Below are 20,573 nucleotides of genomic sequence, written 5' to 3' on the forward strand. Positions count from 1 at the left end.
CCCTTCAAATGCTTCTTACCAAATCCCATGCTGGGCACGCAGCAGGTATCCCATATACGTCAATACTGTGGAGACCACTTCCCTCAATGCAGTTTGTAAGGCTGAATGAGTAATAGGTGATATCCCCATTCAAAAATATTAATGCCATCTTTCATAGACTTCCATAGCCCATTGGGCTTCTCACTAATTTTTATCATCACATCACCTCCATGAGAAGGTGGGTCGTAGAGCATCTTTTCATTCTACAGATGATTCAACTAAGGTCCCAAGGTTAAGTGAGCCCTTAAAGTGCTGGCACAAATTTACCTGGAGAACACAGCCAGCACCCTGTTGTTACTATCAGAATTAAGGGGCACGTCTTCGACCTGCTGGCCCCAAAAGTCTGGATTCCCGTACTCATTCTTAAAGGTAAGAGCACCTAATAATCACCCAAGTCTCACCGCTCCATTTGTGGTTCAGTAAGTCGGTACGGGGTGGGGCGGGTGGTCCACATTTGAAATGAGGCCCCTCCGCTCCGCCCCCAGCCTTGTGGTGGTGCGGGCCATCTAGGGGCCACACCCTGAGACGCAGCTGACACCGGTTGACTTCACAATCGCCCTCCAGCGGCCCGCCCTCGCCCACCAATGCCCAAGCTCCGGCCGCACTCGTCTCTGCCGTCGTAGGCCTGCCCCACCCTTCACGCCCAGGTCGGCTGCGGGAGGACTTCAGTTGGATGTAGACTCGCGCGCTGAGGTGCCGCAGCCGGCCACTGTCTGTTCACAGACACCCAGGGGCAATCATTACTCGGGTTTTCAGGCCCCTTGTAAGGCGGCTGCCCTTTGGCTTAGCTCGGCACTGATTGGCTGGAGTGCTTCTCAAGGCTCTTAGGATTGGCTGGAGCTCTGGGCATCTTGGTCAGTTTGCGGGTAGGATCGCTTTCTAGGGGGCGGGTTCCACCGCCGTTCTATATCCGGTTCTTTTGCTGCGCGTTGGGAGGTGCTTGAGGGCGTCTCTCCAGTCACTTGCACCGGGTTGGTTCGGCCAGTTTTGCATTTGAAGGGAAAAGGGATTTAAGGTCAATGCTGGATTTTGGACTCTTCCACGAATTTCGGGTCCCAGAATAGGATTGTCAATGTTTTATGTTGCCTAATATTGTCGAAAGAAAGCCCAACTACTTTAGCTTCATAAAAGTTTCATCAAAGAATTTAACATCCTAAGAAGTACAAGGGCTATAAAATCCAAGATTAAAGAACATGTCTTTAAAATGAATACCTTTAATTTGAAGGGGAAAAAACCTCATTAAATTGTTTATTTTCCTGATTTGCTTGGAGACATGTAGAGACGACCAAAGATCAGGGAATTCTCCTCCCTGCATTGTACACCGCTAGCCCGGCTACGTTAGAGGGCACCGCCGCAGGGGGATTCGGTCCCAGGGGATGTCTTTGTGACCCTGCTGCACTCTAATAATAATAAAAATAATAGCTAACGTTGAATGCGTACTAGGTAACAGAGAAATGCTAAGTATTAAGCATCTTTCATCCAGTACCTGAATGAATCTTTCCCAAACCACCTGATGATGTATTGGTACCATTAACTCCGAATTACAAATGAGAAACCTAGGGCATAGAAAGTTGCTGTGATTTGCCCAAAGTCATCCAGCTATTAAATGCTGAAGAAAGTCAAATCCAGCCAGAACTCAGTCATTTACACCACTCTTGGGGTAAGAACTTAGTTATACTTCTGCCCCAGTCTCTTTTTATTTATCAGCTCCTAGCATTCAGAGAGGTTGAGCCAGGAGAGGATAGAAAGCACCATTTTGACACACACTGTTATACCTGGGACTTAACAGGAAGTGTTGCCATCCTTTTCCTAACTCAGTCTGTTTTGACTTTATAAATGTTTGGTTTGGCTGATTTCAGGATCTTGAAAATCTGCCTTTTTTTCATTCAGAGGTTACTATAACGAAATGTTTTTTATTTTTTTTCTTTGATCCCTTAAGCTGTAAAGAGATACAGGGGTAGGAAAGCCAAATCAAGTACTTAAAAAAACCTCCTTTTGATTCTGCTTTCCCCGGTGGGAAGATGGAGTTTCTCCTCTTGACAACTTTAGTTGGCAATAATCTTTATTGTATTTGTCTCAGAATTGTGGAGGATGGGGATGGGGAGGGACTTGGATGAAGGTGGTCAAAAAGTACAAACTTCCAATTGTAAAATAAGTCCTGGGGAGGTAATGCACAAGATGACCATAGTTAATACTACTATGTGGTGTATTTGAGAGTTGCTAAGAGAATAGATCCTAAAAAGTTCCCCTCATGAGGAAAAAATATTTTTTGTAACTATATGAAGAGGTGAATATTAACTAAACTTGTGGTAATCATTTCACAGTATATGTGCATCAGGTTATTACACAGTGCACATTAAACTCATACAGAGCTTATGTCAATTATATTTCAAAACTGAAAAAAAAAGTCCCGAAAGCATTAGTACATAGGATTCCCAATGATCCTAACTTCCTGGAAACAAGTCCCTGATTCTAAGTCCATTTGAAAATAAAGCGTTTTTCCTGATTTATCTCACTCTTTGAACTCAGTGAACAATATCTGAACACCCAGTAATCTTTCATGTACATTAAGCAGGCTTAATTTATATTAAGAGGATTATCCTTTGGCTTCTGCCACTACCAGAGATAGGTATGAGAAAAATTTTTTGAAAAACTGAAAAATGCAAACTCCACTTCTATTCTCAAAACAGAGACTCATTTAAATAGAGTGAGGAAATTATTTCTCTGCTGGCATTCTTTTCCTCGAAGGCTTAAGTTATTATTACCCATGACTGAAGATCCCCCACATTTTCAAATAGATCTGATTATATTTCAGGTTGCTGAAAACCGATTTGGAGTAGGTTTAATATAGCCTTGTTGCCATTTGTTTCTTGCTTGAGTGAGTCAGTGTAATAGACGTGTAAGTATGATATAATAACATTGAAGGAAAATTTGCAAAGAGGATTTCCAAGAGGTACTTATTGGGTCTTAAAAAGGAAGTAGGGATAAGCTCAAAGGGCATAATGCTAGTCTTTCCAGGGAAAACATGGTGTTCATTGGTAAGATTAAAAACCACATTACTGAAATGTAGCTTCCAGCATTCAACCCCTATTCTACTGGCATTTAACTGGTAACTGGTAAAATAAATATTCTGAGTTGAATTCTAATTCTAATATGCCTTGCAAAGCTGAATTGCAGTGCATTTCATTTTTATGAATACAAAATTGGAAGGCACTGTGCTATTTAAAATGTGTTCTTATTTACTAGTATTAGTCATTAATTTTGAGTTTTTTCTATACTGAGGATGGCCTGCATGACTTCTTTCATTATTCAAAACCCATCAAAAAGGTATTTGTATTCTCATTTTACAGGTGAATAAGATGAGGATCCATGAGGTGAGAGACAGCTTGTCTAAGTGTCAAAGCCAGGGTTTGAATATAGTGCCAACTGAGAACCTTGACATTATATTGCTTTCCTTCAGAGGAACAACTGTTTGCATTCTTTTATCTATTCTCTAACTATATCAAATAGACTTGCATTTCAGAATGTGACTCCCCATACATAGATATAATAAACATCATTTCCCAGCTCTCAGAGTTGGTTTCCTTTAAAAGGTGTGAATGAGAAAGAAAAATACTTGGAAATATGTTCTCTCTAGCATAGTGAAAGCTGGAACTTTTACTTTATAAGTGGAATTCCCAGTTTGGCTATTAATAATTCATTCATTATCAGTATACTCCAGGAATGGGCAAAGTCAGGCCAGAGAGCCAAGTCCAGGCCTCTGCTGGTTTTTGTATAGTGTAAGAGCTAAGGACAGTTTTTACATTTTTAAGTGGTTGAAAAAAATCAAGAAAAGAATCATAATTTGTGACACATGAAAATTATATGGACTTCACCAAGAGTGAACCTTAATGTAAACTATGAACTTTGATAATGAAGTGTCAGTGTAGGTTCATCAATTGTTAGAAATGTAAATGATGCAGGATGTAGTTGGTGGGGGAGGCCATGCATTTGTGGGATAGAAAATCTCTCTCCTGCTTGGTTTTGCTGTGAATCTAAAACTGCTCTAAAAATAAAGTCTGTTAAAATGCGGGGGTTGGAAAAAGTAGATTTACAGTTGTGAGTACACAAAACGCAGAGTTTATTCTTATATTATTATGTGTTATTTGTTGTATTATTCATTTGAATTTCAACTGTGAACCTACATATATACATATGAAATTCAAATCCAGACTCCATAAATAGTGTTTTCTTGGAACACAGAGAAACCCATTCATTTATATATTATCTATGGCTGCTTTCACCCTATAAAGGTTGAGTTGAGTGTATGAGGCAGGATGACTCAAAAAGCCTAAGATATTTACTGTTTTGACAGAAAAAACCTGCCTATCTCTGGTACAGACTAAGATCCTGTTTGGAGTGCTTGCCTGGGAATCAAACTTCATAATCCTCTCTCCACGTTCTTACTAGTTGTGACTTAACCTTGCTAGCCTCAGTTTACTCATCTTTTAAAATAAATAATAACAGAACCTTTATAGGACTACTTTCAGTATTAAAGAAGTGAATACACATAAAGTACCAAATACATGTTACTAATAACTGATTGTGATTTTGAGAATTTCATATTCCTCTTTTAGGATCTGGATATATTTTCACTCAGCTATTTGACATCTGCTTTCTTTACATGAGGGATACATTTGTCTGCCCACAAGTCATTTTCTTGTCTACCAGAAGGTCTCATATATCATGGTTATGTTTGTTGCTTCTATTCACCATTCAGTTTGTCCTTCTTGATTAAAGTTAGTTTCAGAATAGTAGTTATCCTATTTATCTTCCAATATGCAAAATTGCTGACATATATGCATTTTCTTTCCAGGGAAAATTTATTAAAACATTTTTGCTACTCCCCAATTCTTGTAAGTCAACAGCAACTTGTGATGTATTACGTGAAATCTCTCTGAATGACTAAGCAAAAAATGTAGTTGAGTCACTATTCTGAAAACTTTCAAAGATTCCTATTCAGTAGAAGAAAAATGTTAACATTATTAACCAAGAATTTCTGGATAGATTGGAATTCCAAAGGACAAAAGTGGCTGTTCATAAGCTACATAATTAGGTTCTGTCATTTTAATAAAAGATATTGAGATTCAGCTAACATTTATTTAGCAGCAATAATGTGCTATATTTTTTTCCAGGATTTATATCCTTTCCCCTCCACATGGTTATCAGCTTTCAAGGCCAACACAATGAGTCAGGCTTTGTACTTTTAATTAAAGCTCTTCAACCCGACTAGCTGGTCACTCTGGGAAAATAATTTCATATTCATAGAGGATATTTTCTGTGTTGTAAAATAGGAATAATAATAGTTGCCTAACTGAGTAGTCGTGGGAATCCAATAAGGTAATACATAGAAATCATTTAGTACGTGTGAGTGAACATTATACTACTTTTCTTTCCTTCTTTACCTGTCAACCACATAAATGCATTTATAAGTAATTCCTATTTCAGCTTAGTCCTGCAAAATCAAAGGATTATCTTTCCACCTGTTAAATTTCAGGACCTCAGCTTCTTAGGGCAGAGTGAAGGCTGGCTATCTCTGTTACCTCATGCAGGTGAAAGTTCTCTCCAAGCGACCCCTGTATTGCTGGGCTGTTGACAAAGTGTTCTTAGCTGTTACAAAGGGTCTTCTCTGAAATTTATGCTGGGGGATAGGGAGAGCCCACAAATTTTTCTTTGCCATTAGGTATCTTGTGTCTAATTCATTACCAGTTTTTCGTAGCTTGGGTACAATCTCACAAATAAGGGTGGGACTAGGGTGAGGCCAGCGAGGTGTCTAGAGCACAAAATTTAAGGAGACACTCTCAGGGGCGTGCAACATCTCAACACTAACAAGTTTTTTTTCTTATCTACTATATCATGAGAAAGTTTGGCTTTATTTTTTTAAGTATTCATTATACAGACAATGTGGCCAATTGTCTTAGAGATGCAGGAGGGAAGGCTTAGACTGGGAAAGACAACGTTTGCATTATTCGGGTCAATTTTTATTAAACTCCCTTAAAATACATGCTGGAGTTTAAATATCCATTCTTCACAGATTCTTGATGTGGAAAAGAGACCCCACCAAATGCTGTATCCACGTGTTAAAAGCAAAGGGTACTTTCCAGGAGTTTTTGTTTTGTTTTGTTTTGTTTTGCCCACTCCAACTTTGGCTTCCAAGTCTGGGGCGAGGTCTTTCCAGATTAAGTTATCCTGCGTAGCTCGCGTTCCAGATCACCTCCCCTCTGCCCCGCCAGAGTCCCTTCACTCAAACACTGAATTTGGGCAGGAGCGGTGCGCCGGAGCATAGCTGTCCTTTGAGCCCGCTGCGGTGGCGAGCCCCAGGCTGAGAACGCTGGGCGCTGCGCAGACACCTGGAGACGATGGCTGAGGATGCTAGCAGGGCCTTGGGGAAAGGTGAGTTTTCTCGACGGCCGAACACGGCATGGAGGCGCCGGGCCTTGGCCCCCAGACCAGCACGATGGGGGCCTGTGGGCGGGGGCGGGGGGCGGGGGGGAGGCGAGCGGGGCTTGAAGGGTTCCTCTGCACAAAAGCCACGTGCAGCAGTCCTCTCTGGGACTCCGGAGGCGGAGCGCGTGCAGCCCTCTTGGGGTCTCAGGGTGGCGAGTGAGCCCCTCTTCCCACTGGGCTAATCCACCTCTTGGTACCCCCTCCCCCTCCGCAGGAAGTCACCCCCCAGGGCCGGTCCCAGAGGGCCTGATCCGAATCTACAGCATGAGGTTCTGTCCTTATGCACACAGGACGCGCTTGGTCCTCTGGGCCAAAGGCATCAGGTGAGAAATGGAAGTTAAGCACCTTACAGGCACCCAGGGGATATTTATTTTTTATTTTTTTAAATTTATTTTTTTAGAGAGAGGGGAAGGGAGGGAGAAAGAGAGAGAAATATCAATGTGTGGTTGCCTCTCGCCTGGCCGTCCCCTATCTGGGACCATCCACAACCGAGTAATGTGCCCCAACCTGGAATCGAACCAGCCACCGCGCCCCCACCCCTCCCCACCCGGCCCCCAGCCCTCCTCAGCAGCCGTCAACCGACACCCCTCCCCAGCCCCTATCGCAGACCAGCGCCCAATCCACTGAGTCACACCAGCCAGGGCACATCCCGTGGATGTTTAAAATCTGGAGCTCCCTGTCCTTTTCTTTTGAGGCAAAGTCAATAAATGGTTAGCAAAGGGCAGGTTCTTCAGCGGGCGGTCCTGAAATGCAGAGTCGTGTCTGTGCAGGACACAGGACAACTCAGAGTAAACTGAATGATGGCTTCGATGAGCTTGTCCCCCGCACCCGCCCCCCCCCCCCAATGCTGATGAAGGAAGGGCACAGTCCAGGCCTGCGCTCACACAGCTCCCCCACCCGCTTTAGATCTACTGTGTTCCCTATCTCATTGTGCGTACACTGTGTCCAGCCTATTTGTTTATCTCTCTTTCCTCGACCTCTTTTCCCCCTAAATGTAAGTTGTTGAGGGGTCTTTTATTCCTGGGCTAGAGAGAGCCTGGCCCATAGTAGGTGCTTAAAAATATTTTTTGAATGAATGAACAAATATAGTTCCAAACAATGAAATAGAAGGAACTGTTATCAAGAGAGATCTTGAAGATTCCAACATACCTGAGGGAATGGACACATATCTTCTCAGGAGGGATTTCACAAGACTAAATCCTGTAGGTCTGGATTTGGAGACAGAGCACCTTTGCTGGAATGCGGGGGGCTCATGCTGCAACTGGCCTCGAAGCTAAAAGAAAATGTTGAGAATGTGTTACTCCAGGCTTTTGACTCTTGTCTTGGAGAGTCCATCATTAGGGGATGACTTCAGAGTTTCAGATTCATGTCAGAGAAATGCAGAGACTAATATAGAGACATTTTAAATAAAATTCTGTAATTCTACTTTGTTCAGGATAGTATATAGCATATATTTCCAGCTTCTTCCCTATTTCTCCATTTTACTTGGCCCTATTGTTATTTTTCCTATTTGAAATGACAATAGCTTGATGGTTTGTCCATAGCGACAAACTGGCAGTTTATGAACTAATGTTTAGCAACATCCCTGGCCTCTGCCCATTAGATGGCAGTTGAATCCCCTCTTCCCCAGCTGTAACAACCAAAAAATGTCTCCAGGCATTGCCATATGCCCCTGGGGAATGGGGTAAGGTTACTCCCAGCTGAGAACCGCTGCTTTAGGGTTAAAGACAATCTCCTTAACTGAGCAAAGATTATTCTCATTTGTTTCCTTTTATACATATTTATTCATTTGATCCTCACAATGATCCAAAGTCATGAGTATACTTATCACCCCCACTTTACAATTAAGGAGCATAGAGAGGTTAAGGAATTCAGCCAAGGTCACAAGCTAGGCTGTCCAGACTCCACAGAGTCTGATGTCAGAGCCTGTACTTGTAACTGCTGACCCTTACCATGTTCTGTTGCGACCTGCTCATAGCAGATTCATATTTTTAAACTTTAAAATGGATGAAACTCGACAGTGTGGTGGTTAAGCATGGTGAGCTCTGAGTCAGATTCTTGGACTCCAATCTTGGCTCTGCTCCTTAACGAAGGTAATGTTGGGCCAATTTAATCTCCTAGAATTGGGAATCACAAAAAGCAAATGAGGCAAGGCATAGAAAACTTTTAATACATCTTACTATAGGAAAGAAGACAATGATGTTGTTGTATATTTTTCTTTGTAAAAGACCTAAGCTTTAAAAAACATATCACAAATTTAAATTTTATGAATTGATTACTTCTGCTTTCAATGTGAGTGTCTGCTTGTGTAAGCCTCTCACTTTTGTTGTCTTATATTTCCCTTTGCTTCTTAAGACATGAAGTTATCAACATTAACCTGAGAAACAAGCCTGACTGGTACTATACAAAGCACCCTTTTGGGCAAATTCCGGTCCTGGAAAACAGCAAATGTCAGCTGATCTATGAATCTGTGATTGCTTGTGAGTACCTGGATGATGCCTATCCGGGAAGGAAGCTGTATCCATTTGACCCTTATGAGCGAGCCCGCCAAAAGATGTTATTGGAGCTATTCTATAAGGTATGTTCAATTTTTGAAAAAGCCATTTACACTCTTTTTTACTTTCTACGTCTTTTCAACACTTCAATTTTAAAGCCAAATCATTGGGGAAATTGTTTTGTTTTGATATTACATGTGGATTAGGACAAGAGCTGGTGTGCAATTATAGTAGAACTCTCACCTCTGATATTAAAAATTAAAGGCTTCACTGAGAGGTGCTTTGCCATTTGATCTGGGAGTCTCAAGAGGTATGATTATGGCATAGTTATGACTTAAGAATATTGAAAGAGCTGAAAAGTGGCAATGCTTTAAAGGAAATATTTCTAAGGTTTCAGATACAAAAATATTGGGGTATAAAAAGGCATTAATGCATGGAAGGGGATTGCTCTTTATGCAAAACAAAAGTGCCAACTGTCCTGGAAATATGAAGAAAAGAGAAGAGGGGGCATCTGCTAAAAACAGGAAAATAATCATGGAGAAACTCTTAAGATAGTTCTCTTTGAAATGAGATAAGAATAACTGATATATGTTGAACACTTGTGATGTGCCAAGCCCTATCCTAACTACCTTATACAGGTTAACTCATGTACCCCTTAAAACTGTCCTTCAAGGTGGGCACCATTACTGTATCCATTTTCCAGATGAGAACTCTGAGGCTTAGAGAGGTTAAATGCCTGCCTAAGATTGTACAGCATGGAAGTTGCTGATCGAGGAGGAAGCACTCAAGAGCCATTTCTGAAAGTGCCTTGTTTCGCCTAGGTGCTGTGACCCCATGGGTTCCTGGGACCACAAAGATGCTCCTTGGAGGGAGCTGGGGAGCCCGGGTGTGTCTGTTGGCCTGTTAAACTGCAGTAACAAAGCTTCGGCTATATTTTTAGGCAGAGCAGGAACATGGAGTTCCTTTAGATTTCTCCAATAAGAAACCTGTGTCCTCTGATTAGATCCCACACTTGACCAAGGAGTGTCTGGTAGCACTGAGATGCGGAAAAGAATGCGCTAATCTGAAGCTAGCCCTTCGTGAGGAATTCTGCAACCTTGAAGAGGTACAATAAGGGGCCCCTCTCCTGTTTAGATCCAGTGGAAGGGGAGAGATGTAGGGTCACTAACCTGGTCACCCTGCCACCCTCTGCTTTCACAGACTTATTCTTTCTGCCTGACTTTGATAAGTTCAGCTACTAGTCATCTGATTGTAACTTGTAGGTGCTTGCTCTCTACCATCCCACTCTGGAATTATTCTTGAAAATCTGGCAAGGGAGTCAGGGAGGGCATGTGATGAATTTCTTCCTTTCTCAGAGTCACCATATACCTTAAGTAGCTCTGCATGGCTTCGATAGCCTTGGCCACTGAGGTCTGGGTCTACATTGGTTAGGGATTGTGTTAGGTTGATAGAAAAGGAGACCTAACTGCTATAAATTTAATCTTATAATGGTTTATTCTTTCACAAAAGCCAGAGGTAGGGGCAGTTCGGGTCTATTTTGATGGCTTCCTCATGAAATTACCAGGGACTGAGACTCCTTCACTCTTTCTTCTCTGTTATCTTTAGTGCACGGCTCTCATCCTCAAAACGACAAGATAGCTGCTGAAACTGCAGCCTTCACATCCAAGTTCCAAATTGCAGAAAGGAGAACAAAAAGGAAAAAAAATGGCAAAAGGCCATGCTCCTATAAATGACTACTTAATGTCTACTTAAATCCCAACGACTACTTAAATCTCATTGGCCTTTCATACTGTTTTCTGTGTTTCAATTTTTTTTCCAAATAATGAGAATGTATTTCCCTATTACATGTGTATTTTTTTAAAAACTTTTATTAGCATTTATTTTATGCTGAATTTACTCCCAGGCCATAAGTTTTTGTTTCTTCTGGGATATCTTTTTCTTCTGCGCAGCCTCCTCTTCTGGTTTAGGAACAGTCTGCTCTTTTTCAGGAAGGATCATCTCAGTGTGGCAGAGAGAGCTCACATGTGGGCTAACCCGCCCAGGAGCTCTGTAAGTTCTGCGCCGTGTCTTGGGAGCTTTATTCACCTGCATGTGCTCAATGACCAGAGAATGTACATCCCTTAAGTTCAGCATTACTCTCTGCATTTTAAAGCACTTGCAGCAAAAATTCAACACCCTTTTTGGGCCACCGTCCCTGTGTCCAGCCCCACTGTTTAGCCTGGGCACACCTACCTACTCCACTGTTGTAATGACAGAAGGGCAGCCATTGCTTCTGGAAAGTGACATCCTTCAGATCCTCGGTGGCTTTTCTGATATGCCTGGGCAGTTTCACTAGTGGTCTTAGAGTGAACATGAAGATTTGAACCTTTTGATTTGTATGATTTTATGGGGTTTTCCGGGTCAAGTGAATAGTGACCCATTTTTAGAGGTCACCTCAGGACACTTATGGGGAAGAGCATATTTTTAATGGAAAAAACCCCCGCAACTTTTCATTCTCTATAATTTGTCATGTGTATAAACATTATAGTTATTTATCCAGCACCTTTTACCATCATGAGTGATGCTACAGGGAACAGCAGCTGCTTTGCATAAGAAATGTTTTCTCTATTTTAGAAAATGTATTTCGGTGGGAGCTCCAGGAATTACCAGATAAAAGGGCACAAACACTGCATAGGCTGTAGCTGTATGTTGATACATCCTTCCCCAAAGACTTGTGATGTTTACCCCCACTAGCAGTATAAGAAAATGCCCTTTGCTCTATCCCCTTATCACTATTGGCAAATTTCATTTAAAAAGATATGTGTCTGTTTTGGAGAGGAAGAGTAGTTTCTCATTGTTGATATAATGTGTATTTATTTGATTGCTGGTGAAGTGGGATATTTGCCCCAAAGTATGCTGTCTCTTGGTGTTCTTTTTGAGAAAATGGTTTGTTAGCCATCTGTCTGTCAGGGTCTCACTGATTTTCCTTACTGATTGTAAAAGTTCCTTTTAAAGAGTTTCATATATATATATATATATATAAAATACACACACACACACACACACACACACACACACACACACACACACACACACACACACACACACAGCCCTGGCTATTGTGGCTCAGTGGATTGAGTGCTATTGTGGCTCAGTGGATTGAGTGCCAACCTGCAAACCAAACAGTCGCCGATTCAATTCCCAGTCAGGGCACGTGCCTGGGTTGCAGACCAGACCCCAGAGGGGGTGCATGAGAGGCAACCACACATTGATGTTTCTCTCTCTCTCTTTCTCACTCCTTTCCCTCCTCTCTCTAAAAATACATAAATAAAAATCTTTTTAAAAAAATTTCTTACATATAAAGGATATTTGCCTGTTTTTAACTTTTGTTATCTTTTGTTACAACTTTTAATTTGGCTTACCTTTTTGGTACATATAAAAATATAACATTAAAAATACTGCTCCGTAAGTCTTTGCTGTTTTGATTTTTCTTCCACTGTTTTTATACATAGGAAGCCCTTTCCCCCTTCAGAGATTTGACAAATATTCATTCATCTTTTCATCCACCATCTGTCACTTTAAAGATGTTTGACTTGTTGAGCACCACTCTACTAGCTCCGCCATCCCCTCCCGCCCCCCACTATTTCACAAATCTATTTTGACAAAGAATTAAGCCCATTGAAAGGATTCCAGGAAAGAATTTTCTGAATGGCCTTTTAATCTCCAAATGTCAGCAAGATGCATTCTGAATCTAGGGGACTGTAGGCCCTAAGTGATGAAGAGCAGGATGGGGCATGTTCTACCAGACACTACTTCCAAAGCTTCTTTCTAGAGAAGAAACGATTTCATTTGTACTCTGTTCCTTTCCCTTGGTTTGGTTTACAGGGAATTGGCCCACTGTCATTAGCTTAGTCTCCGCTGTGTATCCGTGTAGCAGGGAGCTGAAATTCAAAATCTTGAGAATACTCCCTTATTGAGTTTTACGAACTCAAAAGACTTCTGTTCTGAAGTACTTTACTGTTGCTTTTGGATAAGGGCCCGACTTGCTGATTTATTGGCAGATGGCTTTGTGTCTTTTGAGGGTAGGGGGGAGGAAGCTCAGCTTCTGAAGAACTATTTCCATCAAGGAAAACCGCTTTCTTTCTCTGCCAGCCCAGGCAGCAGCGCCTGCTGTGAGCCACTATGCTGTGTGTCCTTGTTAGAAGCCGGGGGATTTCTTGGCAGTAGTGAAAAGATGGTGGTGCAGGGCAGGCAATTATTGAAGCCGAATGCGAGAGTCCAGGACTGTAGACTGAACTTTTTAGAATGCCTTGCTTGAGTATGGTTGGGATTCGCTTCTCTTTATGATATCCGCCCAAACCTTACAGATTTTCTCCTCCCTGGTGAACCACCGGCGGGACCGAGGTTCGTGCGCCTCGCCACTGATGGCCACGAGGGGGAGCCCCGCGCGCTTTTTCCTTCCACTTGCGCCCCAGAGCGAACCTCCTTTCCGTCCCCTTGAGGGAGCCAACCTGCAAACCAAACGGTCGCCGATTCAATTCCCAGTCAGGGCACATGCCTGGGTTGCAGACCAGACCCCCAGAAGGGGGTGCATGAGAGGCAACCGAGAGGTCTTCCCAGAGGATGAGGGAACCTTCCTGAAGGGGTTTTCACCTTAAGGGGGTGTGGTTAAATGCACACTCGTCAAACTAGACAGCCCCATCTTCTTCATTTGCTTGCTCACTCTTTATCCCTTATCACATCCAAAAGCAAGGGACCCCTCTCTAGTCATTTTTCAGTGACCTGGAGAATAGAAAATTTTTAAAATATATTTTCTATTATTCCAGAACATCAACTGGTTATCCCCTGAATTGGAGATGTGTTAATACTTTAGGGAAGCCCAAGGACAAGAAGCCAGAGCCTCAGATGCCTGCCTATTGGTGGCCTTGTGCGGGAGGTCTGGGGCCTGGGAAGAGCAGCGATGTCTTCTCTAAGCAGGCGCTTTTGCCTTGTGTGGTGATACCAAGGACATCAGCTCTGAAAGTTTTAAACTTTAAAATAGAGTTTTGAAAAATGACCTTAGTGCTGGGTAGCTCAGTTGGTTAGAGTGTCATCTTGATACACTAAGGTTGTGGGTTTGATCTCAGGTCAGGGCACATACAGGAAGCAACCAGTGAGTGCATAAATAAGTGGAACAACAAACTGATCTCTCTCTCTCTCTCTCTCTTCCTCTCTCTCAAATCAATAAATAAAAAATAAAATTAAAAATGACATTGAATATTAACATAACCACTGCTAAGGTATATGGTATAACTTCAGGTATAGCAGCAGCAGCAGCTTCCCATTCCCTTTCTGATGACAAAACATGTAGGAAAGCTAAGGCATTGGAAATTAAGTCTGCCAGTTTCTTTTACCTCTGACAATCCTAAAAATTGTCAGGGGTGCTAATTGGCTTTAAGCAAGGGACTAGTTTAAACTGAGAATGCAGAACTATTTGAGTGATGTTGCCTGAAGACCTTCTTATCAATGGAGTAAGACAGGAAGGAGAGAATCTTGGCAAGCTCTCCCACCAGGAGGATGTTGGCGTGTCTCACCCGCCTGTCTGTTAGGTGCTCTTGATTGAGAGAGTGCGAGAAAGAGCAGCAGTGAGGAGGAACTTCGCACCGGGAGGCTGAGCTGGGCCATTCCTTGGCTGGAGAGGAGGAGAGGCTTTCAGAATCTGCTGATTCGAAGCTTTTCGCTGTCACTTAAATTTAAAGACCAGCAAAGAATTCACAGGAGACTTGAGGAAGCTTCTGTGATTAGAGTCCTCATACATTCCTGTCTGTGTAGTTGAATGACACTAGGATTGACCACGTTTAAAAATGAGGAGAACAGTGTTTTCGTCTTAGTTCTGGCAGGGGGTCCCTTTTCCTCCCTGGGACTGAGTTTCCTGCCCTGAAAGAGTCTCTTGTGCTTCCATGTGAGAGACAAGAATCGGCTTTCCAGTGTCTTTTCCTCTCCACTTCGGCTGCCAGGAAACTCAAGTCAAATTCAAAGCTTTAAGGAACCCTGTAGGACTCCTGGCTTGATATCTTGATACCGTTTTTCCTTCCTTGGCAATAGTGTAATTGACGGTCCAAGAAGAGGTTTTGACCTTCCGTTCTAACTTTTAGTTTCCCCGATCTTAGCATTTTATTATTTTTCATATTTAATATTTTGTTGTACACTTCTTTTACACTGTACCTGTAATCTCTTGTGTGTGACGAGCATGGTAACATGGATGGCGGGGGTCACACCGGATGAATTCCAGGGGCCCTTCCAGTGTGATGCTCTGTGATTCGAAAGGGAAAGGTTACTTCACGCGTTTGGAAGTTATCAGGTTTGCACTGAAGGGAGCTCTCCTACTGAGGGTCCTAAGACCTCAGTAACGCTCTGAGGAGGCCTGGCCAGCATGTTCTGCATCACTGGGCTATGTCTGTAAAGGAGCTGGCGCTTTGTGCTTGTCCATAGGAAGACAGACAGTCTGTTGGGAGTTTTAGACTTGCCTGGTGAGAAATCTGGTGGAGAAATGTCTGTCTGAGGCAGGGCTCAAGTTTGCAGCTGAAGCAGGAACTTCAAGGATTTTCATGCGAGGGGTCCTAAGTCACACTTGAATTTAAGGAAAGTGCCAGGGAATGTGTATATGTATTTGGGAGGTGGGGTAGAAGCTGGCAGAAGATAATTGCTGCCTCTTCCATTCATCCAGGTGCTTGTTTTGACTTTTTATTATACAAAATAACTTGACAGAGCTTGAATTACTTTACAAGTGTTTATATACAGATTGATCATATCTATAAGATCACATATATTTTAAAGGCATACTTCCAGTTTGAGTAGATGAAAAGCTTTGAAAACATATACTAAATAAACATCAATTACTAAGCAGTTATTCATTTTCAAAATAGCTTATTACTTTACTGAGGGGCCCATCATGGGTTCCATTAAATGTCTCCATATGATTTGTTTTGATAAAGATTTTCCCAAAAGCACAGTACCTCTGCTTTGGGAAGGAGAAGAGTTATACAGAGAGTCCAGAGTCAGTCTCTGTAGATTTGGTTCTGATTTGTGCCATGAAAGCCAGAAACAAGCTGGAGGTATACATTTCAAAGTCAGTGATAAAAGTTTGGGTAGTTACTACTTTTATTCCTGAACATAAGGAAGGCTTGAGCCTTTCTGGAATCCTTTGTTCCTTTACCCTGAAACCAGGTCTTATTTATACATGGCTAAAAATAGCTTCTGTTTTGAGTTTTTATTAGCCAGATTCTGATGGTTTTGGACTATCCTGTTAGTTTCTTTGAACAAAGTGATGCCACCTCACATTTTCTCACACTTTCAGGACACCAGTTAGGGGAACTTTTCTATGCTGTACTGGGAGATAATGAAGACTTAGAATTTAGGGCCACAAAATTTGCTTTTTCCTCTGAGAAGGACGGTGGGATCCCATTGATGCTTTATATTAGGGGTGGATTTACTTTCTATAGATGTAACCTTCTGAGGTTTCTATGCTTTGTCATCATAAGAGCTCACTTTTATTCATGCATGGTGGGCACTAACATTACCACCCCTTTGGAGATGAGAAAATTGAGGCTTGGAAGAAGAGGTACGTAAGTTGCCTTGGGTTCCATGTTGAATTGGAGGTAGAGCCCAGCACAGGACAAGTCTGCTGGCTCCAGAACTTACCTTCTTTAACTACAGCCCTAGGCTACATCATAGGGTCAACAGCTGGTCTAGAGTACAAAGAATCAAGCCTGATTGATAATGATAGGAATATGGAAATCTAGATTAAGGGTATAGAAATCTCCATCTATAGATATAGGAAAGTATTTAGTTGATTTCAAGTTATATGGGTCAAAGAGAGCCATCCTATTAATTTAACTAGGTAATTGACACCATACCTTTCTCTTTGGGAGGGACTGGCCCAACGATAATCTCTCCTAAGAACTTGCTTTGCAAATTTTCAAATCCTTTTTTTTGTCTTTGGTTATCTGTCTGTTAAGAGTTTGTTTTCTATCTGGGTTGATTTGTCCCATGTGAGAATGAGAAATTTTATTTTAATGATAACATTGAGCCCTGGCTGGGTGGGTCAATTGGTTGGAGCATTATCCTTTACACCAAATGTGGGTTTGATTCCCAGTCAGGGCACCATGCACAGCTTGTGGATTCGATCCTTGGTCAGTGTGTGTATGGGCAGCAACTGACTGATGCTTCTCTCTCATATCAATGCTTCTCTCTCTCAAATCAGTTATAAAAAAAAATACCCTTGGGTGAGGATTTTAAAAAAGATTGATAATGTTGAGTGGCCAAAAGTTGAGGTGAAAAGCTCAAATAAAAAAAAATATAATAGAAAGACAGTATTGGGATTAAAAGGAGTCCATTAAATAGCACTGTTCTTTCCTGCCTTAGTTTTTAATGATTGAGAAAAAAGGCAAAAGAGGAAGGCACATGGAGACAGCATCTCCTTTATTACAGATAAAATGGATCGTGGAGAATGGGGGTCACAACTGTAACAAGCAGGGTTCCCAACTGTGGCCCTCCTCTGTCCCGGTAATGGGCAGCACCAGCCTGAGACAAGCCCTCCCCTCTCCAGGGGCTGAGTTGCTCCACGGAGAGCTTAGCACCCAGAGAAGCCTGCTCCAGGCTAAGGCGGACGGGCTGGGCTTCCTCTACCTGGGTTGTCCTCCCAACTTCTCCAATGAGGTGACCTACGTTACTTCCCATGTTCAAAGAAGGAGGGGACTGAGTGAGTGTGGCCAGGAGTATTACCCTAAAGAAAGTGGCGGATACCTGAGGAAAAGAGAGAAAAGCACTTATCTAACAAATCAGGAGGAGAATCAAAGTTTAAGTTCTCCCTTTGTGAGCCTAATTTGATATTTGTATTTAGTGTCTATAACTCTGTCGGCAGATCAGTAAATTAACTTGCTTTTGTTCTGTTTAAACTTTTAGATTCTTAGCTATCAGAACACTGTCTTCTTTGGTGGACCCTGTATATCCATGATTGATTACCTCTTTTGGCCCTGGTTTGAGCGACTGGATGTATATGGAATAGCTGAGTAAGACATTTGACCACGTGGTCACGAATTCCTGGGGTCAGACTGGGTAACAGTGGTTGAAATGGTTTTGTGCTATTTATCCTCCTTCAGATGTGTGTTCATGATGCCTGTGAAATGAAATCAGGTTTTAAACTGTTTCCTTGTTCAAAATGCATCTCTGCTCTTCTTCTACTGTCTGTGGACCCAAACTTTCCCCATATTTCTGCTAGTAAGATCCTGTGTCCAAAAGCCTCCTGTAGTACTTTGGAGTCACTGTCCTCACCAGCCTAACCAGACTCAGGCCAGTGGTGGAAGCAGTCAGTGAGTCCCAGCCACAGGGTTTTGGTGACTTCTCTGCAGCTCCCTTGGTGGCCCTGCACCTAGACCTGCTGAGTCCTCACAGTGGACACCATACCTTAGTTCTGAGGAATCTTCCCCGGACAGGAATATTTTTTTTAATAAGCCATCTTAAAAGCAATAGATGCTTGATGTTAAAGCAAACAAATGAAATGGCTACCATGAAGCGTAGGGATATTTAAAGTAGAAGAAAGTGCCTGGGCGACTCGGGGGACCATGTGGGGGCTCTGGGCAGAACACATGCTTTGCTGTCGCAGTGCTGAGAGGACACATGTTGACCTCTGTTCTAATCCCAGCCCACCGCATGGTGGGTGTTGGACAATTCCGGCATTTGGGAATCTGGACCTGCCTGGCCAGAACTGCATCTGAACCCTTGTCAGGCACACAGGCTTGAATCTACCCAGGAGTCGTCTGCACTTCCCACTTTGGCTGTCTCGGAGGGAAGATCAGATTTAACATATTTAGATATTTTGAACTCTGTCTCAACATAAACATCATGAAAACCTGTCTCCTCTGAGCACAGAGTACTGAGCCACAGATTGGGAACCCTCAACCTCTGCTCCTGGATTTCCCACTAACCAGTTGTAGTATCTTGAACAAGTTGCTTGGGGTATTCTAGACCTAAACTTCCTGATCTATCTGAGAAATAATGAAGCCCAAGCAGCTCCATTATTTCAAAGTTTGGTGATTGTTTTACTCATTAAAAAAAAGTTTGGGAATGGCTAGTTTTTGTTTTTTTCAAACCTAATAAAGCAAAATCCGAGAATGACAGAAGACTGTCTCTTTCTGGTTGAGACAGGTTGTCGTTTTGTTGGTAAACAGTGAGGTATAGGCACCTTATTTCTCCAGAGCAAGCAGCCCACAAGTATTTTAACTGTATCATTGAAATCAATAGCAACTTATACAATTCAAAAGCACACACTGGTATACCAAAAATAAGATTTTCCTTTAGTCAGTAATCATGCTCAGTTGATAACAAGGTAACTAAGATAACGTCATTATCCTAAGAAACCCATTGTTTGCATCTTGTACATCTCCAAAGCGATGCGCGCCCCTTTTCCTGTCGCCTTCCTCCTCAGGTGAGCTAACGCTTCTTTCCTGTCCTGCAGCTGCGTGAGCCACACCCCGGCGCTTCGGCTCTGGATAGAAGCGATGAAGCGGGACCCCGCAGTGTGCGCTCTTCTCACAGACAAGAACATTTTCCTGGGCTTCTTGAATCTCTATTTTCAGAACCACCCTGATGCCTTTGACTATGGGCTTAACTGCTGAGCCTTATCACCCAGAATTCTCAAGTACATTGTGATTCGGTATCAGGAATTGTTTGGGTGGATCAATCAATCTCTATTCATTTTCTTTGAAGTTCCCAATAAACAAGGAGACAGAAAAGGTACTCTTTCTGATAATCATTTGTATGGCTCCTCTAGCCCATAGCTTCTAAGGATTGTTTAGAAACCTCGTACCCCATGCTGATGTCCAAGCACATTTTTGGGAGCCTGTGTGCCTCCTGACCCCTTGGCCTTTGGCCCAGTTTGACCTCCAGATTACAGATGCTGAAGTTCAAGGCCTACCCATCATTGACATTTGTCACTAGAGACTGGCATGCTCCCCAGGCTCCCTGGTGGGAGGAAAACTAGGGAGGAAAAGGAAGAAGAAAGCAGTCCAAATTCAAATTCTCTCCACTTGGCAAATGAGAGCTTCAGTCCACATGAATGTGCATGAGTATCGTTCCCATTTAGGCTTTGGCTGCGGGCCTGGGGGACATCGAGGGAGGGGCTTATGACTGAAAGAGTTCCAAAGCAGGAAATGAAGCACCCGTTATCGCCCTGGACAACGATGTCAGAATTTTACCGGTGCTGTCGGAACTGAGGACGGTTCACAAAATGTTCCATAGTTGACATCCTGTCTTAAAAAAATGCTCACGTCCCAAACCCAGTCACAGGCAAAGGTCACTCTTGGATCTGCGTCACATACTCTTTCAATTTATCACAACAAATGCCTCTGGTTACCTGTTGTGTACCAAGCCCTGGGACACCTGTGTGACAGATGACAGAGGTGACATAGACGCAGGAGCCCCTGATCCCTCCACTCCTTCTGGTCGCAATGTTAGACCTAATGTTTTGGAGTTGCTTGTCTTGCTTATCTCAGCTTGATATGGCCCCTCTGCTGGCTCCAACCATGGAAGGTGTCA

General features: G+C 42.7%; 1 protein-coding gene across 2 annotated transcripts; it reads left to right on the forward strand.

Moving 5' to 3' along the window:
• The first annotated feature begins 6,349 nt into the window (after positions 1–6,349).
• On the forward strand, positions 6,350–19,760 carry GSTO2 (glutathione S-transferase omega 2). 2 transcript variants are annotated; one of them, XM_054581752.1, is made up of 6 exons: positions 6,350–6,471; positions 6,740–6,848; positions 8,881–9,103; positions 10,024–10,125; positions 17,943–18,049; positions 19,495–19,760. In XM_054581752.1, the coding sequence occupies exons 1-6, from the start codon at positions 6,438–6,440 to the stop codon at positions 19,652–19,654; spliced, it is 735 nt and encodes a 244-aa protein (XP_054437727.1). In that variant the 5' UTR covers positions 6,350–6,437; the 3' UTR covers positions 19,655–19,760. The 2 variants fall into 2 exon arrangements, with proteins under 2 accessions (XP_054437727.1, XP_054437728.1); XM_054581753.1 differs by lacking the exon at positions 17,943–18,049.
• The last annotated feature ends 813 nt before the right edge of the window (positions 19,761–20,573 follow it).

This window comes from Pteronotus mesoamericanus, unplaced genomic scaffold, assembly GCF_021234165.1.
Source record: "Pteronotus mesoamericanus isolate MK-2021 breed Mesoamerican mustached bat unplaced genomic scaffold, CSHL_Meso_final contig_657, whole genome shotgun sequence".
NCBI lineage: Eukaryota > Metazoa > Chordata > Mammalia > Chiroptera > Mormoopidae > Pteronotus > Pteronotus mesoamericanus.

Coding starts and splice junctions, on each gene's coding strand:
- GSTO2 (XM_054581752.1), top strand. CDS start 6,438: ATGGCTGAGGATGCTAGCAGGGCCTTGGGGAAAG. Junction 6,849..8,880: donor CTCTGGGCCAAAGGCATCAG/GTGAGAAATGGA, acceptor TTGCTTCTTAAG/ACATGAAGTTATCAACATTA. Junction 10,126..17,942: donor AATTCTGCAACCTTGAAGAG/GTACAATAAGGG, acceptor TTAAACTTTTAG/ATTCTTAGCTATCAGAACAC.